A 27,040-nucleotide genomic window follows, 5' to 3' on the forward strand; every position below is an offset into this window, starting at 1 on the left:
TTTGTTGTGATAACGAGGAGTTAATTAGAGAAGTGCAGACGCGCGTACTTTCGTACAATATACCGTATTTAAAAAAAGATGAAAAGAACCGGGACAGAAGCGTTGTCCCACGCCTGTCTCTTAAGAACTGAATCCTGATCGTCGATCCTTCGGTTGCGCAAATTCGCGAATCCTCGGATTCTAGAAACCGCATTGAACTCTCGGACCTCTTCGGATCCTCGAATCCCGGGAATCGTCGATTCTCGAGTCGCGAAATTTCTGAATGCTTGGATGCTCGAGCCTTTGGGTCCTTAAGGTCCTTGGACTCTGAAATCTCGAGGTACGACGGAAATTAATTATCGTGTCGATCCGATTTTGGGATCTCCCCGGCGGTTCTGGAATATCTAAACCCTGAACATTTTCGACCCGTGAGATTCTCAAGTCTCCCGGTATTTCAAAGTCCAAGGATACAAATAGATCGTTAATGGACGGTGGTGATGGACGTTTTCGATATGTTTCTTATCCTCGGATTCCTAGGTCTCGCAACCTTAATGCCTCACACAGAAGTTATTTGCGCACACGTCGTAATCGACGTCCGAGAATTACGAATTTCCGAGGTGAGACAAACATTCTTTTCCTCGATAGAAAAGAGAGAGCGAGAGAGAGAGAGGGGGGGGGCAGGTGTCCGAAATTCGTGGTGTATTGTACGCGCTGGTATTTTTTCGGTGTTCCGCGGCGATAGAGTGTAAAATTAGCGACGAGTAATAAACGTAAAGAGAAAAGATGGAGACCGCAGCCGGCGTCGGTATGCATAGAGATATTTACGTAAGCAAAAAAAAAAATACGGCGTCGTAAGGTGTATAGATAAAATAATTTTGGGTGCGCGACGCGCGAACGCCGTGACGATGATGTTACTACCACACATGATGAATAATAACACGATTAATTATTATTAACGATTACAATTAAATATTGTCCCGATTATTATTAGAGAGACGTATGGAGAATTTATTACTGCGACCGCGAGAGCTCGCAAAGAAGAAAAAAAAATCTTCGATCTTTTATCGCAAAGAGGCCATACAAGTATATAAGCGTTTGTAAGACACACGTGACACAAAATAAGTTAACCGAGAAAGAGTGCACGAGAGCGAGCGAGCGAGCGAGCGAGAGAGAGAGAGAGAGAGAGAGAGAGAGAGAGAGAGAGAGAGAGAGAGAGAGAGCCGAGAGAATGAAGGAGAAAATGAGAGAAAAGTGAAAGCGCGAGTGCGTGAAGAAAGAGAGAGAGAGAGCGAGATGATGCGTGAGAAACATTAGTTCCGTTTTTGAGTGTTGGGAATGTTCATTTGTAATTGTTTAAATCTAATGAGAAATGTACTGTAAAACCATAAGTACTATAGGCACTAAAATATATCATTTGTTGACATGAAAAAAATAAAGAAAAACCGACTGTGTGGCATGAGTTCTGTCCGCCGGCGTCGACGAGAGAGCGAGAGAGCGAGAGCGAGAGAGAGAGAGAGAGAGAGAGAGAGAGAGAGAGAGAGAGAGAGAGAGAGAGAGAGAGGGAAAGAGAGCGAGCAAGAGAAAGAGAGAGAGGTATACGCGCATCCCGGCAAAAACATATACGCGTAATTGCGATATTGCATATTGCGTGTGCGTATACGAGTCCCGTGTGTTTCATTATTGTATATTCCTTTTTTTTTCTCTCTCTTTTCGTTCCTCCCTTCTTATATGATAACGAAGCCGCGAGTTAGAACGCGCGATGCGTTGTACCGTGCCCGTTTGTAAACGGAAGAGCGCACCGTCGCGTGACGGATCGTCGTGAACGTTTCAATTAGGCGAGTCTCGAAACGACGAGTGCGTGCATCGAGCTTCAGTCTAGCGTTATAAGCGCGTGGGCAATAGTGATATACACAATAGCCGTGACAAACCGTGTTATCAACTTTTTGTAGCAGAAAGGCGGTACCCGTCGAGCTGCATCGAGGATCTCCGGATTGAGGTACCATTAAAGCGCAAAGTGTGACAGATTAGACCATTAAATGTTCATTTTGTCAAGTCGACCGAAGTTCATTCCAGCGCTGCGATTACACGGGCGATGTGTCTCCGTTACGTTTTCCGCGCGCGCTTATCCGTTGTCCGGTTATCTAAAGTTGCGCCGGGGACGCGCGGCGCTCAACGGGAAAGGGACGACGCCCTGGAGAAAGGTAAGTGACGTCGCCGCACGGATAATGTCCTGTGAAACGTACGTTTTTATTCGTTATTTACAATCGTGTTTTACAGCCATAAAAAATCTAGACGGTACAGTTGTTAATCGATACGTCGCGGGAAGCATTGTTAAAGTTGCACATATAACATGTGTGACGGAGTACGAATTAACGGACACTCTCTCGTCTCAACGAACGTTAGATTCGCTCTAGTAACACGCCCGCCAAGACGGCCCGCCGCTAAAACGCCTATCGCACTCTCCGCAAATGTTAAAAAAATAGCGCGGTCCCTCGTCGCGGGTCTGCGGATATTTGATATCGAATTTTCCACTACCTTTCAACAACTGTCGCTCGGAGTCGCGAAAAGTATAAAAATTTTACACATACCTAATATCAATACGTCGACATGACTTGTAGAATTTGCTACACGCGGCGACTAATACCCGATGACACTGAGGAGTAAATCGAGATAAAAAAGGCACCGATTATGTCGATCATTACAGCCGGTGTTCGGGGCTGGTTAGGGCCAGTCGAGAAAAATGATTAGATGTAGAACTCGTTTGGAATTTTGTCGCTTTTAAGATCCATAAAAGAATAGCGTTATCACGTTAACGAATTAGCCAGATCGCTATACCGACTGTCGCTACTACCTCTGCCGCTGCTATTGCTGTTGCTGTTGCGTGGGACTGCTGATGGTCTCCATTTTCTGCTCGTTCTCCCGATTCGACGAGTCCTGCTTCCTCTTCTCCTCGTCGCTGTCCTTTGCCGGCGGTGCCAGCAATGCGTTCAGCAAGCCTTGAACAAGCCACGCGTATCACTCGCACATCACATTATTAATATTCATTATTCTAACATCGTACGCTGTAAAATAGTTTCGCTGCCGTAGCTAATGGTGGTTTGCTAAAAATATTTTCCTGCCGTAGCCGTAAATTTCCAAAGCACGGCAAACTGTTTGCTGTCGCACCTAATAGCCAGATATTTAGTTGTCACCATTAAATATTAGCCGTTCGTATTTTACGACTGAAATCTAGTTGCCACGTGCAGTTTTCGGCTACACTTTCCTATCCGTGCATCTGCCGCGACGCGATAATTAATCACATTACCAATCGAAAGTTTACTCACCGATGTTCTCTCCCTTGAACGAGGTTCCTAGCGAAAAACAAATGTCGGTTAATCGTCACTTAAAAAAATATAACTCGGGGTTCTCGCCAAGGCTGCATTCAGAAACACCCAAGTATCTGCCCCAGCGTACCATTCTATTCTTGTTGCTCGCCGTATGTTAAATAAAATGACACACTGGGGCACTCGGGTGATGTTTCCGAACGCAGCCCAAAAGGGAGTCGCGTACCAGTGCCGGTCAGAATTGAAGACCACGCCGGAAGGAAGAATCGAGGGGCGAAGTTCAGCGTGTCGCCGAGTCAATCGAGTTTTACTCACCGTTACCGCGATACTTGTTCAGTTGCTGGTACACCTGCTTCATCCGCTCGATGTTGATGCGCGAGCTCTTGCTGTGGTTGACCATCGGCAACGAGTACTCCTTGCCGATGATGCACTTGGCGGCGTGCTGTATGCTGAGCGGCGCGTTCCAGGGCTCGTGGATGTACCTGGTCGGGAAGTTCTTCAGCACCGGTAGGTAGCGCCTGATCACGGGAAAAGGATAGACTTTTATCCCGAGACAACAATCGCTGATACGTGAACGCCCCTCGTGCACGCGATATCATTTACGAATATTACTTGGGAAAACGAAGTGGAAAGCGGAGAAGATAAGTAGAACGCGTCCGCGGTTGTTTGAGTTCTCGCGAGAATGTCGAGGGAATACATTATTCTGCAAAAATATTGACAGTCTGATCGTCGAACGCTGTCGTCGCCGACGATTCGTCACGGTGATCTTTTGCACGATTAAGCTCTAATGGAGCTAAGAGCTGTTTAACGTTCCATCTATCTTGCGGGGCTGAATTCAGCTCCGCTCAGATTAACGCCTGATACGTTACAAATTAAGATCAATCAGGATTAAAATTTCCATTAGTCCGGCCATCGCGCGAGCGTTAATCACTGCACCGATAGCATCGTGCACGCGATCGTTAGCGTAAATTTCGTTATTTCGATAGCCGGGGGGGGGGGGCAAAACCGGCCGCTGGACGCGCCCGTCCGAAATTCTTTCCGGAATCTCCCGCGCGTACGTCGCACTCGCGCGTTTCATTTTTCATTTCGAAAACAATATTTTCAATACTTGTTTTAATCGATATACTTGATATAGTCGCCGTTCGGGTCCGCTTTCCGGCCGAATCGCACGGGGCAGTAGCAATGGAAAAACTGCTGGAAGAACGAGCTGCACGACAGCCACATCCACATGCCGGCATTGACGGACCAGTCGGCGTCTAAGAGAAGCTCGTCGAACACCTCAAAGAAGGACATTAGATTTCAATGCGAAGTAGAAGGACAGCCGGTAAATATTGCGAAGTAACTTTGCGATTATTCAACATTAGGATCTAGCCGTTTAACGCTCCTTAGTTAACATAATTAAACGGACATCTCGTTAATTTCATTTCTTATTCCGGCGAATGGAACATGACTTATTGTTGGGTATACGCTCTGGCAGAGCGACCGGTTTATTTACTTATTTTCCAACTGGAGAGATATTATATTAGCGGATGCACCGCACGTATTTCCGGGAAAAGGATCTCGCAACAAGAAATATTCTTACGATGTCTGTATATTAATGATAAGAACAAAATGGATAGAGAGAGAGAGAGAGAGGGAGAGAGAGAGAGAGAGAGAAACTGAACGCGTGTCGATTGAAATGCTAGACATGCCGTGACATTTTACCTTCATTCCTTCCTCCCATGAGATCCAAAGGTCGCCCCTGGTCAGGAAGCAAGCCACCGCGTGTCTGGCCAGGTGATGTATCCAACCCTCTTCCCGCAGCTGCGTCATGATCGCATCAATCCACGGAAATCCCGTCTGACCCTGGCGCAAGAGGGAGGTTTTAGCACGATCGTAAAATCTTCGAAACTCAGCAATTTCGCTGCCGCGATAAATACAAAAACGAAGCGTTACACAAGACGATTCCCTTCGCCCGGGGGATCTTTTTCAGTCCAATTTTTGCATCATCTCCCTAATGCAACCGATATTTTCAGTTTATTAAATAATTGTTCCGTACACACAAAATAGAGGCAAATTATTTTGTGTTAAAATATTAGCAGAGTATTAGTGTGATCATTTAACATATCCATATTATGTTAAATTAACACAAAAATTAACACAAAAATTTTTCAACTGTTCATTAACGCTTTGCTGGATCCACGCGGTGCGAGCGAAATTGCGTAGCAAAGGCGACCTCCGTCTGCGATCGCGCGAGATCTCACTCACGTTCGCCCATTTTGCGAGCGCCTCCACGTTCCTGTCCCACGGTATTTGCACGCAGATCGGATTGCCGTGCATCCGATCGAAATTCGGATTCTTCGTCGCGGCGCAGTAAAAGAACTCGCGCCACAGAAGCTGCCCGTGCAACGACAGCGGCGGCACCGCTTTCTTTATCTGAAACAGTATCGTTACCGGGGAAGCCGAACTGATCGTTCGCTTCCAAAACTGCTGAGAGACGAAAGGTGTCTTGGTAAAACGATAATAGTAACAGCGTCGCTTTAAGAACAAAGAATGCGCGGAAACAGGATGAAAAAAAAGTCTCGTTAACATAATACTCGCTGAGAAACAACGCGAGGACATTATTCCCTCATAACCGGGAAACCTCTCGTAGGGAACAGCTTTCGCGACTCCACGTGGAAATAAAAATCTCGCGGCGCAATTAACGAGTCCCCCGAAGTTTCGTTTAATTATTATCTCGAAGTTTCGGAGCGGCGGAGAAGGAAACTTGGGCGAGAGAAGCTCCCGGGGAAAGCTGCTGGCATATTTCACGATAAACAGCATCCCGCGTTATCGTCTCGCCAACAGGTCGCGTACCTTTTTGTACAGATCGGTGAGCTGATAGTAGAACAGCCGCGTGCTGAGACAGCCGAATCGCAGGTAGGGCGAGAGCCCGGTCTGGCTCGGTAATAAGGACTGCGGTGTCATCTTCGGCCTGCCGAAGCTCGCCACCCATGCCTTCCTCTCGAGGTGACGTTCGAGCCTAGCCAGGGCCTCGCTCTCGCCGCCGACCCACACCGGCGGCAGCAGATTTTCCGTATCGAAGCCTACAACCGTAATAAAAAACCCGGGGGCTTGTACAGAGGCAAAGTAGCATTCCATTTTTCCCCGCAAGTTCGACGAGTTCACTCGATTTTTTGTTACCTCCGTCATTTTGATTTTCGTATCGACTCGCTGCGAAATTCGCGTCCACTAATTCGATTTCGTTCAAAAGCAAATTTTTTTATGACTGCTTGAATCTCTGGTAAAGAGATCTTTCGAGCTTCACTTATTGCAATTTATTCGATGACGCCAAATGTCTCGACGCATAATTTTAACTAAAACATGGAAATTTCGAAAATAAAAATTTGATTGTGTACAACAACGAATTGCTACTTAACTGTGCGTCGCGGAAAACTTATTACATAAAAGGCACCGTGTTTTCGGTTGCTCTGCGCTCGAATGACGCCTCGGCAGTCTTATTAAAAAAAAGTCGACTGGTAACATCGATCGAGGAATCTGTCGCTAAAATTAAAGAGTCGTAGACATTCCGTGGACAGCACAAAGTTGCTCGACGTTCTTGCCTCCTCGCATCGGCATTGTGGAGAGTCGCAAGGAGAAGAAGGCCGGAAAGCCTTCGGGATACGCGCGTGACATTTGATAACAATGAGAAGAGCGAGATGACGGAATAACTCGCGACATTTGAAAGTGAGGGGACACCGGCTGATATCGCGCGGGCCATACATCAACGGTAATGGGCTATCGCGCCGCGCCGAGGAGACTTTAAGACGCCCGACGTTCAATAATAAGAACAATCGGCCGGGGTGATTAATAATCGATCGGACCTCTTCGTATTCTCGGGCGACGCGGAGCAGTACGTAATACGGTTTGAGCGTTACGGATTACAACGCGCCATCGACGCGGGATGAATTACCTTATGCGAAATAATACCCAATTGCTCCCTTACGGGCGGCGCATTAATGCTGCATCGACTAATCTGCCGCGAATGAATTCTCCATGGCAAGCGCGACGGACTCGCGCTTAATCCGCAGTTGCCCGGCCCGGGATATTCTATTCGAAATGCATATCTCGTTATTACCTGATATATCACCGCGAAACAACGCCCCGGCCGGATGTTCCTAGTTTATGCCCAGAGCGTACCGGCAACCCCTCAATTTCAACAATCTGTCTTGGCCGAGTCAAAGTCGATCTTTTTTTTCCAAGTTCGTTCGAGTTTACGGGAAAAAAGCCACTGTCGTTACGTGGAATGTCGAACTAAACTCTGAAACGTTAAAATCCGCTCGGAAAAAATCGATCTTTCCTCACCGAGCTCTTCGAGGGTGGGCACTCCGTAGTGGTCGTCGTGGTCGTTCTTTAGGGGCGTATAGGCGCTGCCGATGCAGGCGGCAGTCACCGTCGGTACCGGCGGTTCCGGCGGGTCCATGCCGGCGACGACGTTTTGAAATTGATGGTAGGTCAACGGCGGTTTTCCGCCATTTCTCTCTATGATCCTGAAACGCGCGACGGTGGAGTCGCGAAATGGCTCGCGGACAATGGCGGAAGTTGCAACGTAATATTTAATCCTAATGGGTACAGTCTAAGGCTCCATTTTAAACGCGCGCGTAGCTGGCTGACAGCTAACTCTTAAAGGGTGTATAAATGTCTCGTTAAAAAGAGTTTTTATAATTCCAAAGTCGAATCGCAGTTACGATTCTGCAGATCGCATGACCCCGATAGGAAAATGTTTAGCAAACTGTGTGACGGAATCTGGATGACACTTGGAATGACGGAATTACGCGTACATACTGCAAACTACGTATGCAGAAATGGAGACCTTTCATCAAATATTGATAAATATTTGCATTTCTAAATAGTGTGTCAGCAAAATAGCTGCGTTTTGGCGAATCCTCTTGGCAGAATATTTGCACAATTCAATTGCTGTCGCGTTACGACGAGCCGCCGCTACGAGGCGTCTCACACTCGTAAGTAAATTCACGCGAGACGAGATGAAAGCAGGCTCGGCGGTAAACACGTCCCACGCTAAATATTTTTTAAACACTTATTTTAACACTGTGTTGCCGGGCAATTTCGCTTCTAGATGTCGAAATAATTGTGCGTGATTTATACCCTAAATTGTGTTCATCGATTTTTGAGCAAGTACTATTTAGAAATTTTGTTCCTACAAAACCGCTGCGTTTTTTTTCCGCTGCGAAATTTCTTTCCTTTGGATGATGCAATTATTACACAATAGACATTTTCCTATCTGGGGAGCTACGAGCTAATTCTGATTAAATAAATTTCAATAATGTATCAACATCGTTAACAATAGAATTAATCACTAACTATTAACAATTAATGCTTATTACACTCCACACTATTTAAAAATACTACATATACGTATAAAAAAGAGATAAAAACTGAAAGTAAATTGATCAATTTAACTATTTATGTAAACAGCAACAACAAAATCCCAGAAAATCTCAGAAAATGCACCGTTATAAATTTACAAGCTAGTCAGTTTGCTTGCTTCACCACTTGTCACGTTAAGTCTACGCCGTTAAATTATATTATTAACCCGATGAGCCTTAAATCGAAATTAAAAAAATGTTTCGGACTCACTCGTCCAATCTGTAAAGAGTGTGCGAAACTCTCTGGACCACCGAGATACCGAGCTCCTTGCAGAGGGCCGAGATATTGTGATCTCGCACGCGGCCAAACGGCTCCGGGTCCTCCTCGAAAGTCAGGTTCGTCGTGCCCCATTCTTTGAAGAGCTTGGGGAGTGCGTCGGCCGGCTGTCCCCGGATCACAAACAGCCGGGAGTTCAGTTTCCTCAGGGAACAATCCAGATCCTCCAAACATTGCAGCAGGAATCTGTCGGGTCGCACGTGAAGCAAATTGATCGGACGTCGCAGAAAACTCAATGATTTTTTTAGACGTAAAAAATAGATGTACACGTTGATTCCACGAATATTCTAAGATTACATTGTGATTTCCGCTAACAGGCTCATATCAAAACATTATCTATTGACCGACTTTTCACAGTAATGCAATGAGAGAATTGTCGTGTATAAAATTGAAGATGGAGAACGGATACTTTGTTAAAGAACTCCGCTGCGATTGGATGTAGCGCTTTTATAGTGAATTAAAATTCGTATGGCTCAAATGTGAAGGAACAAAGGACTAAAGGGCCGTGACGGGGCGTTAGCGTCTCAATACTTCATACTCTAAATTTATTGCTTTTATAGTAATTGCACGGAAAGACCGGCTAAGGCAAAAATAACTAAAATAAAAATGTTGCCGTATAAATAGTAGAGGGGCATCCACCTTGTTTTGCGTTGCAACATTCACTAAGTTTGCTGCACAAAACGCATATAATTGCCTCCACTACTTATCATACCAATGTGGGTGTGACAATCACACAGCTGTAGCTGTCCCAAATATTATTATTTATTGGGGTTGTGCCAACCCTAATTAGACACGTGGTAACCAAATCGGTCTCTCCGTGTGGGGAAAAAGCAACGTGTTATAAGAACACGCGCGTCCACATTTGCCGTTGACTCATTTTTAGTCAATGTCGCCGCTAATATCCTCCTTGTCAACCGTGATTCAGTAGGATTATCGACAACATCTAAGCGATCGCTTAGGAAACGGTTACATAACGCTTAATCAACATGACAAATGATCGACGACTGAGAGCCGCGCTCGAATGTCCGTCGCAGTAATGCATCCAGATTACGCGATGCAACGGAGATCAACGGCGCCGTTTGCGGAACAAACTCGCCATTATCGACGAATTAAATAATCGTAAACCCTCTACGCCGCAATATCGTCTAAACGTAGTACGCGAAAGGAAAGCTTGATATATCGCCATCATTCGCGGCGACGATTCCCTCGCGCGAAAATATTGGAATATTTTTGTGGCGCGTGCTCACAACACTTAAAAAGCCGAGAAATAGGAGGAGAATAAAATAATGAAGTGAAACAAAATGAATTGTTTGCGGGAGAAAGCATTTTTTTGGTCGCAACGTTTGTTAACAACGATACGGAAGGAACGGCGCGGGAGAGTTATTTCACTTTCAGAGCCGCATCGATCTCGCTACGTCGCGGGCGCTCACCTCCATTTATTGATGCCGACGTTGGTACTTCCGGCGAACCAGGGGTCCAGGACGAAGACGCACCGGAAAGTGGACGCCCCCGCGAGACCCTCCTTCAGCGAGGGGTTGTCGTGCAGCCGGAGTCCCTTACGGAACCAGTGAACCGTGTGCTTCCCGCCATCGCCTCGAACTCCCGAGGTCACCCCCTGGCCCATCTCGTTGTTACTACTTCCCGTCATCTTTCCTCAGTACACCCTTCCAAGAGAGTAGACCCTTAATTAGTTGACTCAGCGCGCGAAAGTAATTTCCATTACTGTTCCACTTGCAATTACAATAAATCCATTAAGTTGTTACAATGGAAGGACGGGACGTTTGTCCACGGTGTTTTAGAAGGAGCAAGTTCCCAAATTTACTCGTCGCCGAATTCTTTATGCAAAAGCACAAAGCTCGATTTCCCTTCGATTCTTTAAACCGCGATGCCTGATAACGTAGAATTGAAAGTGCCGCTTGAAATCGGGTGCGATACGACAAAGTTTTACCGGACAATTGTATTCCCGCCGCTTAATCCGCCCAAGACACAATTGTCTTCCTTCCTCTCGATTAGTTTTTAATGCTTGTAACTTTTAGAAAATGCCCCGCGCCGGAAACGTGAAAACTCATTCGATATCCGCCTACGAGTTCGCATCTCGATCATAGCAGGTCCAGAGGAGCGTCTTCGATTTCTCCGCGCTGCCGATGTCTCAGAAAGAGCCCGGACGCGACGATGCCCTCGAAGCCTTGAAGAAGTACAGATCGATCCCCGTGGGAGCCCTTACAAATGGACCCTGCCGCCACTCTCGGCCGCCCGAAACGCTAAAGGATCCGTCCACTCTGGGAGAAAGAAGACAGTTAGCAAGTTAGCAACCCATTTTGGGGCCCGCAATTAGTAATCGAATTATTTCGATTGTTCGTAACTCTAATCTTTTACGAATTTTACCCCGCGTAACTAAAAATCGCAATCAGCTATTCTATCTATATCCAAGATTTTTAAGTAATACTAATCCATTCTCTCAATCTGTCGATATTCAGTAACGCACCGAAATGTTAAGTTGCTTAAGGGGATGCTGGAGTGATTCTGCACTTTCGCACCTTCTGCACTTAAAACTGTCTGTTTCGTGGAAAGATTTGTGTAATACACAAATTAAATGGCACGTGTACAGATGATCGAAAGCAGCTTGCTATTCCGGCTAAATTAAAGAACAATATGACATCACTGAAACTAAGTTTGTAAGTCTAATAAAAAATAATAGTGAGCAACACATACATACAGTACATGTAGTAGGTGTGTTGCTCACTATTATTTTTTATTAGACTTACAAACTTAGTTTCAGTGATACCATATTGTTCTTTCATTTGGCCGGAATAGCAAGCTGCTTTCGATCTGTACACGTAAGCCATTTAATTTGTATATTACACAAATGTTTCCGTGAACTGACAGTTTTTAGGTTAGAAAGGTGCAAAAGTGCAGAATCACTCCAGCATCCCCTTAACTACAAAAAAAACGGTCTAAATTTTTCCCAGAGTAGAGTTGCGAACAATCCAAATTATTCGATTACTAATTGTGGGCCCCAAAATGGGTTGCTAACTGTCTTTTTTTTCCCCCCCAGAGTACCCTCCCTCTCGCTTCGCCGCCAAGCCGGAAAATAAGTCGGCCTGCATGGCACACACGGCGACCTTGAGGCCGGGGAACTTCCTCCCCGGCGGAGGGTCACGTCGTGCGGAAAATTCGATTTTCTCAAACGCCGCCGGATCTACTTGTGCGGGACGCGCTCCCTCGGAGGGACCACGCCTCGATTGGCCCACTCCGATTTGACGTTTCACCACACGCGGGGACGAGAACGGTTATTAGCGCTTTGAGGATCGCCTACCTCCCCCCATTCGGTCGATTTACCGCTAGAGGCAATTGCAATAATCCCCCGATCTCGGGCTTTTTTTTAACACTATCTCTCGCATTTATTATACTTTGCTACGTTTTTCTTTTTCTTTTCTATTTAATAACGATAAACGACACCTTTCGCTTGAGACTGGGAGGCATTGACTACTAGACGGCGGTTAAATTTTCAGTGCTTGAAAAACCCATTTTTTTTTGCAAGATTACGCTACCACGAGCTGAGTTTTATTACTTATCGGAGATAAGTCCAATAACTCGTTCCTCGACGGATCCTTGACATTCAATTCGTATTGCGGCGCAGAGTTTTGCTGCGAGACACTCGCGACGAGCTATCGCGAAACTATTGCAACAACGTGGTTTTGTCGCCGCGCAATGATTCATGCGATGTCGTGAACTCCATTGTAAAGCGAAATTAGCGTATCCATTGTGTGCGGGCACGTGTACATTATTTCGGGACGGAGGTTTTACTTGGGACGCGCGAGAGGCGCTTTTCGAAAAATTCTCATCTCCGTGGGCAGACGGGGACGGAGGGGTAAGAGTACATTTATAACGCACTCGTCAATTTGAAAGATTAGATGCGCGATCTCTTCTAGATATATAAAATGTTATAACTTTATATAAACTCCTCCCCTCTCTCTCTCCCTCTTTCTCTTCGATAAAACCTTCATTGTTATACAAATGAGGACTACACTTTTTTCGAGATGAATTCAATCAGCCATCACTTCTGGCCTCGTGAAAAATCACAGCTCGCGGGCTCCGTGTCTCGCAGCCTCGGGGACAGTTAACGAAATCTCGACGGGGTGGCGGATCGTCTCCGCGATATACGGTTGATTTCCCTGGCAACCGAAGGGGCCAAAGCGACACGGGTGCATTAATTTTATCCCGCAGGCACGTTTATATCCGCTGCACCAATGGCGTAGCTAACGGTCCTCGGCTCCGGGAAGTAGAGATGTGATTTTCAATCGGGGCGACAACGTTGAAAATTAAAATGCACAATTTATATTATGCGTCTCATCATCTTGAAAAAAAAACAAACTTTTCTGTAATTTACTCCGATAATCAGCATTCTTCTTTCATTATTAATTGTCAATTATTATTAATGTCAGCGCGTAGAGGTAAAGATAGAGCAATTTATTATTCCGGGGTGAACGCCGTCACCAGAGCAAGGTAATCAAGATCGATCCTTTGAAGTTCCTCCGCAGACAGGGGCGGAAAGGGCGGGAGGAGGAGCCGCGGGGCGGGCGAGAGTGACCTGAATGTTGGTTACGCTGCTGCGCTGCACCGTTGCACCGTTGCGAGTTCCGTGTGTGTCGTTTTCCAGCAACGGCAGCGAAACCGCCGCGAGATTAGCCCTCAGACGAGGGCTATCTTTCGGCGCGTTATTCATGAGCCACGGGGGGGTCGAGGGGGAATCAACGTGCGTTTTGCAGAAATTTATTGCGGAATTCATTCCGCCCGCGGCGCGGACACGTATGCGGAAAGCAAGGGGGTTGCTCAAGTACGAGGTGCATTAATTCGTTCGACCGGTAACGTCTCCGGGAGGTACGTGTCTCTTTCAGCGTTACGACGTAAGTCAGTCTTTAAATGGCGTGGCAGATTTATGAAGATCAATAATTGATCCGATTTAATTTAGCTAGAAAGCACGTACGTTTATGCAAAATTCATTTGTTTCATTTGTTCCGTTTGTTCTGTTAATCTAATGCACAAGCTCACTAGGAAATGGCGACTTACATTCGAGATATCGACAATGAATACTGCTTGACGCGTCCGTCTCATTTTTATCTATTAACAATAAATATTGGATGAATCGCAATTCCTAAAGTTTTAAATTTGAACATATTTATGCAAAAATCCACGGAAGTCGATAAAGTTTCAGGAGCAGAAGACCGCCGAGGAAGTCGCACTATCAAAAATTTCAAAAATTCCCGAGAGTTTGAAATCTATATTCCGCAAAATCGAAAAAGTATCAGAAGAACATGACCGGCAGGGAGGTTGCACTACCAAAAATTCCAAGAGTTTTTCAAAAATTTAAATTTCTGAAATCTATAACTCACAAAATCGAGAAAATATTAGAACATGACCGACGAGGAGGTCGCACTATTAAAAATTCCAAGAATTTTATTAACATTTTCGGGAATTCCCGAATCTGAATTTTAAAAATCTATGTATAGTATATTTCGAAAAATCAAAAAGTATCAGAAGAACATAACTGGCAAGGAGGCGACACTAACAAAAATTCCAAGAATTTTCGTCTCGAATCGTAGATATTTCCGGGATTTTTTAATATTTCCTGATATTTTCCTCCACGAATTTTTCAAAATTTCGTAGAATTCCGAGATTTTAGATCGCAAAAGTCACAAATCTCGAAACTGACCAAGATAGAAGACTATAATCGACCACGAAGTTGCACCAAGTCCAAAAATTTCATGAATACTTCCGAGAACTTTTCACCGCCAGCAATTCTTCGCAGAGACGTTAAATTATTACAGACAATTGTACCAATGGCATTATATCGTCGTCGTGAAGTATCAACACTGCCGACTCTCTTAACCCTATTTAAAGTTCCGCTATTACATCATCGCCTCGCCGCATTTCACCGCTGCCGCATGGAAGCGACAATATAATCGAAATTTATCGTTTTTTGATGGAATTATCCCTTCGATAACTTCTATTCGAGTAACTTCTCAGAGAAAAAGAGAGAGAGAAGGAAGGAGGGGGGGGGGAGATTGTGTATATTCGCGCATACACGAGGCACTAAAGCCAATACGATATGTCATAACTTGGCGATCATGATCATCCGCCGTCTTGATCATGCCGGTAGATGTTTGCGATCGTCTCGTCGGTCCATGATGGCATCGCAGAAATTTTCCCGAGAAAACTCCTTTCGCGTAAGGGACGGCAGCAGAAAAGAAACTTTAATTCCGACTTGCACAAACGGTCGGGGCGGGCGGAGAAGCGAACTTGTTTCACATCGCAGGATTAACTTTAAACTCCCGAGAGTCTCCTGCCGAAGTGGACCCCGTACCTTAAATATTTGTGTACGTTCCGCTAAAATGAACCTTGGTGCACCGGGCCAAGGAGAGCATCGTCTTCAAGTATTTGACGTGCAAAAAGAACGTCGTCGTCGATCAGAACGAAGAAGAGATTCGTTTCCTCCCTGAAACGTTCTTAGCGGCCGCCGCGAGAAGCGGACGCAGCTTCCGCGTTGCACTCGCGTAACTTCTCGCGCTGAAGAGCTAACAGAAATTGAAGAATCACTGGGAGAAAATGACGCGAGCACACTTCGGACTGAAAGGAGTACGAGAATTAACGATTGAGCGAGTGATCTATAAACGAGGGAAAGACGACGTTACGTCGCTGCCACGGTGACTGACATAATCGTCCTTGCCTCGGCTCGAGTTATGATGTAAGTGAGCGAGTTCTCGCGCTCTCCCGACGTCCGCGGTAATGTCGAGGTACTCGCGCGCGCACTCGTCTTTTTTACTGACCGCAGCAGAGGATTCCGTCCAGAAATTCGAGACGACTGGCGAAATCCGGGCTCAGCTGCCACGAACGCATTTACTTTATTTCTGCGCAGCCAGTCCTCAGAATTTTGATACAACTGATGGAACTCTGTCCCTTCCCCAGAGATTTCTGCGGTTTCTGAGACGCTCCGAAACGCCTCCTAACGATTAAACGCGGCGAATATAATTCTATTTTTGTCGATTAGATTTTATTTTTGTAATAATATAAATACTGGCACCCGAAAAAAGTAGAGATTATAAAAGCAAAAGATATATTTGGAATCCGCTTACGGGATTCCAATACGTGTAGAAGTTTTTTTTATTATCCGCTTTTTATTATCCGCTCCAAAAATTTTTCGAGTTACATTTCGGGGCTTTCGATAAATTTTATATTTCGAAAATCACCCGAATGAGCTACCGAGCGCACTTGAACTGAGAATAACCTCGCTACGGTCTCGTTTTTTTTTGGGGGGGGGGGGGCTAAAATGTTTAAAAAGACGGCTGGCTTCGGTATATTGCACAGGCTCGTCGTTGTCGATGACGTGTAATAGCAGCAGCGATTAATGCAAGCGTGTAAATACTTGCGCACGAAGCTATGCGTTATAGATCGAATGCAATTCACACCGGACGGCTTATTGTTACACGCCCCCGGGATACACTCGATAGAAGAGTACTCCGCTAACAATTAATACAATCAAGACAAGCGGGATTTTACTTATTGCATATAAATTTAATTAACCACCTGTAGCGTCACTCTCGTGCTATCGCGCGATATAAATAAATTTTTGCCGTTATAATTCAGCTTTCACATTTCACTTAAGCCCCTGTTTATTTTAACGTGCCGCTCGTTTTGTTTCTCTCCCCCCCCTCCCCCCCTCCCCATCGATTTCGACCGTGCATTTTCATTTTCCGCATCGCCGCCGATATTACACGTCCCGAGATAAATTTCCTCGCGAACGTGCGAATCGTATTCGGGAGAAAGCCGCGCGGAGCAAGAGCGATAGGCATCACGCCCGGGAACTCGTCACGCGACGTCGTCGCGAGGAAGACGTTTTCGTCGAGTCGAGTCCGCCATGCCCATCGAGTGGCTCGGCCGTGGGATCGAACTGGGTATCCTTGATGGATCAGCGTGTTCAGCCGCGACGACACGGCACGACTAAAGTCTAATCTACAATGTGTTTTTCGCAACGGGAAACATTCTATTTTATGCAGGCGAATCGATACACGTAGAGAAATTTTCTCTGAAAAGTTACCCTGAAAATCATGGAGGAGCATTTTGAAGAACTGTATGAGAATTGTTTGAAATTTCACCATACATTCTACTAGTGAAATGTACAGAGGAAAGTCTTCCCTTTATGAGGTAGGATCCTAATATGGGATAACGGGGTTTCTGCTAAATTAATAGGCGTCATCAGTTGATTCCACCATGAATTTATTGCCCTTGGAGCGAAATCTGTTTAGTGGAAAATTCATTGTTGGATCGTGCAATCGTTGCGAGGAAAGGCTTGCGATTGAATTTGGGTGTTGAAGACCTGCTATCTCATAATAGAGGACTTTCCTCTACTAACAATATAATTACTGGTAAACTGTATCGAAAAATTTCAAAAAATTCTTCGAAATGCCATGTCCCACGATATGATTTTCAGGATAAATTTTAAGAAAAAAAATGGTCTCCGTGCACGCTTGAAAAGCTTGCCAAGTGTGTAGCACACAGTTCATCAGCTCGCCCAAATTTTTTAGACGCGTTTATCGGCTACAAAATAGAACCGATTTCTAGACGCGAAGAGCACATTGTAGATCGGGCTTAAACGCGCGTTCTGCTTTCCATGACAAAACGCGCCTGCCGGCGCAACGACGGCGCGAGCGACATTTCGGCGAGACCTGCGGGCGTTAATTGATAAGGGTCGAAAACCGGGACCAAGTTGGAAACATCCATCCCGCCCGAAAGTATCCGCTCGTCAAGTAGACGAGTCAATAAGTTAAACCCTCGGGGGGGGGGGGGGGGGGATTAAACACCTGTTCCTGGACTTTCGGATCGGTTCAGCGCGCCCGAATTGATGGGAACCCGAAGTCCCCGCGACATTAATGAAACTGATAATTCCATAATTAATAATGGAGAATTTTCCGCAATAAATTCTCCTCCGTATAAATTCTTAATGCCGCGTTTCCTCGTCCTTGTCGGGCGTGACGAGGATTATTAATTCCACACGCGACGATTAATGGATTACGCCGAGTACATTATTCACCAATCATCCTGTCAACGCGCTGCGGATTGACTGGTTATTTAATGTATCTTAAATCTGAGGTATTTTTTTCAACACCGCGGCGCGTGATATTAATCTTGTCAGAACCGCGATAAGTTGAGCAGAAAGATCCGAGTTATTTAACGTTATCTAAATAGTTAATGCTTTAAACGTACTTTCTTAAGTCTCAAACGATTTGGAAATATTAATATCCGTGGAAATTAAATTTACGAGGAGAGAAATGAAATTTGTGTTGCATTTTCCATGCAAAGTCAGCTTTAAGCACAGCGTGTTTGTAGAGGAAACCTGTAGATTATGTTTGTATAATAATGACGTAGTGTATGTTTTAATTATTACATATATGAATTTGATACAATAATTGTATAATTTAATATATAATTAAATATCTATAATTGCATTATATATCAATAAAGTTAAGATATTAATTATAATTACATACAGGCTGTCGCACTTTAATCGACCACCCCTAAAACTTTACCTGTGATTTTAGAAGGAAATGCTTCGGACAAAAGTTCCCCATTGACTAAACATTGGTCCAATATCGGGCCGATGTTTAACCAATGTTTGATCACTGCACTGTGCTACCACTCTGGGAAAAAAAAGACAGTTAGCAACCCATTGCGGGGCTCACAATTATTAATCGAATCACTTCGATTGTTCGTAACTCTATTCTTTTACGAATTTTACCCCGCATAACTAAAAATCGCAATCAGCTATTCTATCTATATCCAAGATTTTTAAGTAATACCAATCAATTCTCTCAATTAGTTCTGTCGATATTCAGTAACGCAAAGATAATTTTCACTTAAGAGGCACTAACCGAAATGTTAAGTTGCCTAACTACAAAAAAAACGGTCGAAAATTTTCCCAGAATAGAGTTACGAACAATACAAATTATTCGATTACTAACTGTGGGCCCCAAAATGGGTTGCTAGCTGTCTTTTTTTCCCCAGAGTAGGGTTGTCTCGTTTGAATGACTTGCGTCATACGCGTCGTCATATCCAAGAAATTTTTAAGGCGACTAATTTCTTAAACGAAACTTGATTTTTCCCCCGGGACTGCTTTCGCGAGAAAATCAAAATTTCATTTAATAAAATTTCAACGTGATGCTATGAAATTTCAGATTTGACCAATCATAGCGCAAGGTCATTTTAATCTGGATCATTTTGATTTTCTCGCGAAAGCAGCCCTGATAAAAGTTGTGGATCTCGCCGAGACGCTTTCAAAACGCTGTAATGAAATGTTTTTTTTATCAAGTACTTTCCGTGTGAGGCTCGTAGCTTACAGTACTTTCCGAGTTACGAGAGACTCGAAGTTTACAGTACCGCCGGCATTAGCATTACCCGAGGTACCGTGCAACTTCCGCATGGTGCAGTGATGGACAGAATGGTTGCGACACTTTTTTTAATGAGTTTAGAAATGCGCATTTAGGTTTGCGTTCCAAAGCATTTGCCCCGTGGAAAATTTTACTCGAGAAACAGATCGGAGACGAAATGGTTTCGGAATAGCCATCGAGTAAAATATTCCTCGGAGGAGATTTTGGAACGTAACCCTGAATCTAAATGCACGTTCCTAAACTCATTAGAAAAAAAAGTGTTGCGACTATTCTGTCCATCACTGTACATTATCCACCTTGGGCAATGCTAAAGGCCTGTGTCCACGATGCTAGAACTTGATCCAAGTTCTAGTTCCGAGAAATGTGTAGCCAATCAATTTGCAGCTATTCAATAAAGCTGCAAGCTGGTTCCACATTTCTCGGAACGAGAACTTGGACCAAATTCCAGCATCGTGGACACAAGCCTTAAAGCCCGTATCAGACTACGAATTGAGATTGGGATTAGATTAAAATTTGACCAATTAGAGTAAAAGTTACTGAACTTGCGATTAGTAAACTTTACTGTGATTGGTTAAATTTCAATCCAATCCCAATCCCAATCCGTAGTCTGATACGGGCTTAAGTCCGTGCCACACTACGTATTGAGGATTGCGGATCGCGGATCACATTTCAGTCAAACAGACGAGGCGGCCTTGGACCCGATTGGTTGAATTGCGAACGCGATCAGCAATACGTAGTGTGACACGGACTTTAATGCCAACGGTACTGTAAACTTCGAGTCTCTCACAACTCGGAAAGTACTTACTAAAAAAGTACTTTATCATAGCGTTTTGAAAACGTCTCAACGAGATCTACAACTTTTAGCCTAAGGAAAAGAGCACAAGTCCTATTTGAGAAATTAGTTCCGAAATTTTTTGAAAATGGTGACTTCTACAACATGACTCCCGCTGGAATCATGTGTCTCCGTTCAAACCAAACAACTTTTGACCGAAGCATTTTTCTTTTAAAACCGCAATTGAAAGTTTTCGAACGTGGTTGATTAAAATGCACTCTGCAGTAACAAAATACAAGTAAAACAAGACACGACTCTTGCAATTAATTAGAAAAAACGCATTTTCAGCCGAGGATCCTGATAGCCTAATAACATTTTTTCTCTGAATTTTGTATACTTTTCCCAATTAAGTAATAAAACTGAAATTAACACATTATTGTAGTAAGAACTTAGACGGAGAAAGAGTGCACCGAAATGCCTCGCTCCGCCGTTATCCAAGCGGACTGCGAGTCTACGCAGTCGCTTTCTCTCTTACTTTCGTTGAAGCGGCCGGTGAAAGCGCGCCGGGTTAGAAGAGTCGAGACAACGTGACCCACCACGAATCCCCCGCAGAAACCCGAGGGACCACTACGACAGCAGCTCGTCGCGGCCGGCGTGGCAGCCTCGCCGCGAGGCGCGCATCGTCTTGATTTCTTGAACACTCGGCGAGGCCGCGGCGAAGCCCTACGGTTCCTACAAGATTCAGCGAGCGGGCGATCGATCGGGTCGGGGAGCTTGAGTCGAGAAACAAGACGTCAGTTCGTCAGCCGCGACGCACGCCGATCGCACCGTCGGACGCACATTTCTCCTCGCGGGCTCCGCCGCGAATTCAGCGTTTCACTCGCGCGTCCACCGCCAGCGATCGGCATAGGAGACTCTCGAGTCTAGTCCCTAATTTGAATTACCGATTCAACGATTCACTCGCGGGCTCGACCGCGCGCTAATTAGCCTCCTAATATTCCGGAATCGAACGTCGTGCGCGATGACGACGATCCACTGTTCGCGCGAAACGCGCACTCGCACTCGCGGCCGCGACGATCGCGCGCGTTCGCCAAACCCGCGACGCGTCTCGGCTTCTTTCTCCACCGCTCCACCCCTCGTTTCTTCTTTCCTTCCGCCTCTTATCTCGACGGACGAGCGAAGTCGCGGGACCGAGAAACCGCACCGCGCCGCGCTAACAGCCGATCGCATATGCGAAGTGCGAATAGTCGCAGGGGGCCGATGGACGAGGGGGCAGCGTGCAGGAGCGTGCGGGGGTGAACGAGCCACGCCGAGTGCAACGTGACCGCCGATCCGCGGGAGATCCAATTGGCCGCGCGCGTCACGTGGTGCCGCGGTCACGTTGCAGCCGCCGTGGTGGCCGTCCGGGTGAGCGCCTCTCGCTCTCGCGAGCGGCCGAGCGGACGCTTTTCCTCCTCGGTCTCCGCCCGAGGCCGTCCGTTTCTGCCGCCTCGCGCCGAGACCTCTCCGAGGTCCGAAATCTCAGGCATCTCGCCGAGGCGTCCTCCGGGAAAGTGTCTTGAAAACTCTGCACTCGTCCCCTCCTTCGGGCCCTTCGACGAGCCTCCGAAAGATTTTAAGGCGCTCTAATTATCCCGAGAGAGCTTTCCATTCTATTTGAGGAAACGTGGCGATTTTAACGAGCGACTATGTTACTTTCCTTGTAACGTAGCAAGGTTGCAGCAACGCTTTGCGAAACGCTGCCGCAAGAGTTGCTGCAAAATACACACGCGCGCGCGCGTAAAACGTTATTTTCACAGGATTGCGTCGAGATGTCGCTGCGTCAGCGTTCGAAGTATAATGCACATTTCTTTTTCTACACATGTTTCCGCATAGCGTTGCAATGTACACGGCAATGTTGCTGTAATCTGAGCTTCTGTGCGCACCGTGATACAAGTTTTATTTTAAGTTCTCTCAAAGTATTCGAGGCCGAGTCGAAAAGCTGCTCGAAAGAAATCGAGTCGAGGAAAACTCTGTACACTCGCGATATTTTTCACAAGTTCAGGCACTGTAGAATCTGTCTAAGATTATTTTTGCTACAAGAGAGATCGTTCCTGCCTTTCAGTGTATATTGCAAATTAATTTTTTTATCATGTTTCCGCAGCATTGCAATGTACACTGCAACGTTTGCTGTAAACTGGCTGCGGGCTTCTGTGCTATACGGTTTGAAGAACTGCGGAACAAACGCACCTTGTTACAAGTTTTATTTTTTTAATTCCCTCAAAGTATTTGAGGCCGAGTTGAAAAGCTGCTCGAAAGAAATCGGGCCGAGGCAAAATCTGTACACTCGCGATATTTTCCGTAAGTTCAGGCACTGTAGAATCTGTCTAAGATTATTTTTCCTACGAGAGAGATCGTTCCTGTGTTTCAACTTGAATTTTAAACATGGTGTCGTAATTTGGAACAATATGGCGAATTCGAAATCGGCCAACGAAATTACTCAACGGATTGCTCTACTCGCGCAACAGATTAACAAACGGAAAGTAAGTTCTCTGAACGTGTTACGCATTTAGCCGTCAAATTGTTTATATATTTTGCGTAACCGTTTGATATCGATTTAAAGCGCCGGGATTGTGGGACGAGGTTACTATTGATCTGCAAAACCTGGCTTGCGTAACGAACTTGTGTTTGCCCGATTAAAATAGGCTTCGTATGTTAAATGAAACATATGCATTTAACTATTCATCAGAGGGAGAGCCCATCGATCCGGGACAATACACGGTTTATCGCTCGACTCGCATAAAAATTCAATCGAGACGCCGCCTTTTAATTACAGGTGTAACGCAACGGCGACGTACCGCGCGCGTCTGCGGGCTAATTGCGATTTAATTGAATCCCGGTAATTACTAGCAGATCGATTACGCGAGAAAAGAATTAAGTGGCAAGTGACGACCGGCAGGTACAACGAATTGGTAGGAATCGTGTCCCGCTCCTTCTAAATAAACTGACGCCGTTACGTGTCGAGAGGAGGCGTCGTGTTTTAGATGAATGATTACGAAATCGCCTCAGTGGACAAGTTTGCAAAGGGAAAGATGGCCACATTGTAAGGGCCCGGCGATGTTAATTCACGCGGTAATCAGCAGACCTACTACGGGAAGGCCATAATCGAGTTGTGGGGACGACAATGGGATTATGCAGTTGTTTCATCGCGGTCTCCGCATAATCTCGAGGCAAAAGTACCCGGGAAGCGGGAAGCAAGTTCGCGGAGGAAACGGGGTTGATGGGACGCGGAATATCGCGCGCGAGAATATCGGCCCTCGGCTATTTCGCGGCGGTGACGCAACGAGTGTTGGTGCAAGCTGTCGCAATTGTAGCTCGCCAGCAATTACGCGCAAGCCGCATACCTGCCCTGCCGTTTTCCCCTTGGCGCCCCTGCCGCTCCGCGAGAGGATTTCTTTTTCATCTTCTTTAATCGCCGAGGGATAATCGAGCAATCGCAATTGTCACTCGCCTAATCGGTCATACGGCAATACGATCGCAGTCTCTTTCGTTAACAAGTATAATTGTCTTGTATTTAATCCTTACGTAAATATGCGGTGTATCGATTTACTCTCTAAAAGTCAATCAATGGATTATCACTGAAAACAGCGAATGTTCAGAGTTGTTGAGGAAAATCCCCTATTACGAGATAAGTCCCTAATATGAGATAGCAGGGTTTTTGCTAAATTAATTTAGCTAAAATAAGCTGCTAAAAATATTTGCTAATTAAATGGGCGTCATCTATTGATCTCGTCGTTAATTTATTATCCGTGGAGTGAAATCTGTTGAGTGGAAAATTCATTGTTAGATCGTTGTGAATAAAGATTTGCGATTTTGATATTGAAAACCTGCTATCTCATATTAAGAAGTCTATCTCATAATCGTGAACTTTCCTTTAAGTATAGCACTGAATTATTCAGTGATGATGCACTGATTAACTTTTAGTGAGTAAGCCGAAAACAAGGAAAAACATTAATGAAAAAAATCGATTGTTTCTCAGTGAGATAATCATATGTCACATTTTTGGAATTAGTTGTGCATGTCTGAGCTCATAAAATGCTTCGCCAAAATCCCACCCTAGGCGCGTATCACTAGGTCGCTCATTGCGGCTCCCGTCTTAAGGGATTATTAGCAATAAGTAAGTTTCAAGTTATCTCGAAAGTCACAAGATATTACGAAAAATATATAAATATCGAGATCTTGAATTAGAGCCCAGAGATGGCACAGAGAATCGAGAAAAGGGTACTTGTTGAATTTCCGAATTATGAAATAAATTCTTTCACCAATTCTCTTCTGAAAACATTCTTAAAAATTGAAAAAGAGTTCGCCTTCACGTCACCAATGCCGAGCCATATTTCGAGTACAAAAGGAATTCTTTGTATTCAGAACAAATCTGGAAAGACATTTTTCGAGTTCACTTTGAACGAAGCTAATTTAAAGATTTTTTTAAACAAATTCTTTTGACTAACAATCACCATATATTATTTGAGGGCTTCTATTATCTGTTCCTAGATCTATTTCTAAATTTCATGTCAGGGGAAAATAATATAATGTAAATAATATATTATTAATTATATACGCTATTAATTAGAATATATTTTAATATTACACATAACTTAATATCTTTCGTATAAAAGTATTACATATCTCCATTGATGTTTGAGAATATCTTGCAACTTTTGATACCGTAAAATTTCGTTCTCTACCATCTGTCAAATAATATACATTTTCAGCTCCTATAAATTCTAATGAGAATTGTTATCAAAAGAAACAAAATACTCAACTTTAAGAAGATACAGTGCCGTGGCCCTTAATTAGATCCCTTGAGTAACTTTATAAGAATCTCTCTTGTTTTGTGTATCACAATTAGACGAAGATTCTCTGCTAGTTATGACGTACAATAGCGTTATAACTTACTAATCTTATTGCGTAAGAAAGGATATTTACCTTCGCTGATACCCTTGACCAAATTAGCGTGCGTGTGCATAACAATATTTCATCGGATCCAAAGAACGACACAGTTTCAATTAAATTCTAAATTGAGATAACGTCTCGCAAAATCGTCGTCTTTAATTTTCCGCGAAGAAAATATTGTTCGTTATTAATTATGTGTAGATTATTGTTGCATTATCAGATTTCTATTCTCAGCTCGAAAGGACAATTTTATCCCACCTGTGTCATCATTGCGTCAAAATGTTTCTTATTGTTCCGAGAAGAGACTTGGCGAGAAATTAATCATTTTGTCAAGTATCTTACGGTAGATCTCGATGGTCGTTTACTTATTAAAGCGTCGATAGTCGTTTTTCATACAAGACGGAGGATCCTTTGGCACGCTGCAAATAAACGACGGACACTCTTAGAATAGTTACAGTCATTTATTCGTTTTCACATATAAAACATATCAAGAGAAAAACCGCCCGCGATTTCTCGAAGGCTACCGTTGCTCTTGCTACATCTTCTATTGCGCAAAACCATATGACATAATATAAAAATGACTCTCCCTAAAAGTTTCATAATGAGTGCTTCCGGTCAATCATTCGGAGTTAATAGATTACGCTTGCATTAATCTCTCTTCCTCTCACGACGCTCTACTTAAACGTTATCAATAATATTTGACGTAATATTTGACCTATCCTGTGTCGCTCTATAACTAAATATCTTCTCTATACATTCTCTATGATTTATTCCATAAATTCCATATGCTTTCTTTACACTATATATTATTGTTAGATTAGTTTACATATAATATATTCGTGCGATTTTCCCTAACGATATCAACCGCCTTTATTTCGTCTTTCTCGCGGTTACTTATTACACAGATTATTTATGAAACGTATTCGCGACACGCGGCACGCCATATATTTATACTTAAAACTTATTGTACACAAAGAGAAAGAAAGACGGTTGAAAGACTATATTCATGCAGCGGACAACAAATAATTCGTGCAATATATTTTAACGGCAAATATACATGTCGCGTTCAAATAAATCGTGAATAGAAAAAAAAATATGGAAGGTTCGTAGCAGGAGTGATGAAAACATCCTCCCTTTCACAATCGTTCCCTTTGTTCTCCCGTTTATCCCGCACTAACGAGGAAACTTTCGGAAGCCTCTTTGAATTCGCAAATTCTGGATTTGTCGTAAAACAGCTCGGAATGAAAGACCGCCCCCTTTTATTTCCCGGCTGCTCTGGGAGAAAAAATACACCCACAGCTCATTAAAATCGTTTCCGAATCCGAATGTCTCCCCATCTGCTTATCGTTTCCGTGTTTCTACAAGAGTATCCTCCGCTTTAATAATATGGACATTAAAGAGAATATTCTGTGCATTTTTATGACGTTCGGCAAAAATCTCTCTCTCTCTTGTGAGACTTAAGGGAAGGAATTGTAGCTGCGTTGCACCGAGAGTATTCTCGATTTGACTTATCGTATTCAGAATAATAATTTCAATGTCGAGAACTCGTTCTGTCTAGTTCGAGTCACGATGCGTATAATAAATATTTCTGACTGCGTCAGACATTTTTTTTTTAACGAAGTTACCGATTTTCCTGTCAACGGTAAATTTCGATAAGAAAGAATTGCGCTAGCCCCCAGAATATACGCGTTAAATTATGAATATTCGTTAAAAGTACTTGCCCGCTATTACGAGTGCGAAATGCGGGCTCACACGCGACAGCATTTTAGAGCAAAACACTATCGGCAGTAATCGTTAACGATAAAGACTTAAGGACGAATTTCGGATGTAAAATACTGCGATAGTATCACAAATAGGAGAAGCGCGAAAGGCGTGGACGCGAATTTATTTCCATATCCTTCCTCCCTCCC

At 44.4% G+C, this 27,040-nt stretch overlaps 1 protein-coding gene across 2 annotated transcripts; it reads right to left on the minus strand.

Moving 5' to 3' along the window:
• Positions 1-2,207: 2,207 nt before the first annotated feature.
• Positions 2,208-21,935, minus strand: LOC105562888 (cryptochrome-1-like). 2 transcript variants are annotated; one of them, XM_012014035.1, is made up of 11 exons: positions 20,734-21,581; positions 10,415-10,648; positions 8,919-9,170; positions 7,626-7,810; positions 6,138-6,367; positions 5,550-5,717; positions 5,007-5,147; positions 4,429-4,580; positions 3,618-3,820; positions 3,303-3,329; positions 2,208-2,975 (listed from the first exon to the last, which is right to left on the minus strand). In XM_012014035.1, exons 2-11 carry the CDS (start codon positions 10,630-10,632, stop codon positions 2,842-2,844), a joined length of 1,710 nt encoding a protein of 569 aa, XP_011869425.1. In that variant the 5' UTR covers positions 10,633-10,648; positions 20,734-21,581; the 3' UTR covers positions 2,208-2,841. The 2 variants fall into 2 exon arrangements, with proteins under 2 accessions (XP_011869425.1, XP_011869426.1); XM_012014036.1 differs by lacking the exon at positions 4,429-4,580 and having other exon boundaries at positions 2,919-2,975; positions 20,734-21,935.
• Between the last annotated feature and the right edge of the window lie 5,105 nt (positions 21,936-27,040).

Source organism: Vollenhovia emeryi, unplaced genomic scaffold, assembly GCF_000949405.1.
Source record: "Vollenhovia emeryi isolate VEMERY1.0 unplaced genomic scaffold, V.emery_V1.0 DF939182.1, whole genome shotgun sequence".
Taxonomy (NCBI): Eukaryota; Metazoa; Arthropoda; class Insecta; order Hymenoptera; family Formicidae; genus Vollenhovia; species Vollenhovia emeryi.

Coding starts and splice junctions, on each gene's coding strand:
- LOC105562888 (XM_012014035.1), bottom strand. CDS start 10,632: ATGACGGGAAGTAGTAACAACGAGATGGGCCAGGGGGTGACCTCGGGA. Junction 7,811..8,918: donor ACTCTTTACAGATTGGACGA/GTGAGTCCGAAA, acceptor CGCGCGTTTCAG/GATCATAGAGAGAAATGGCG. Junction 3,330..3,617: donor GAACAAGTATCGCGGTAACG/GTGAGTAAAACT, acceptor GTTTTTCGCTAG/GAACCTCGTTCAAGGGAGAG.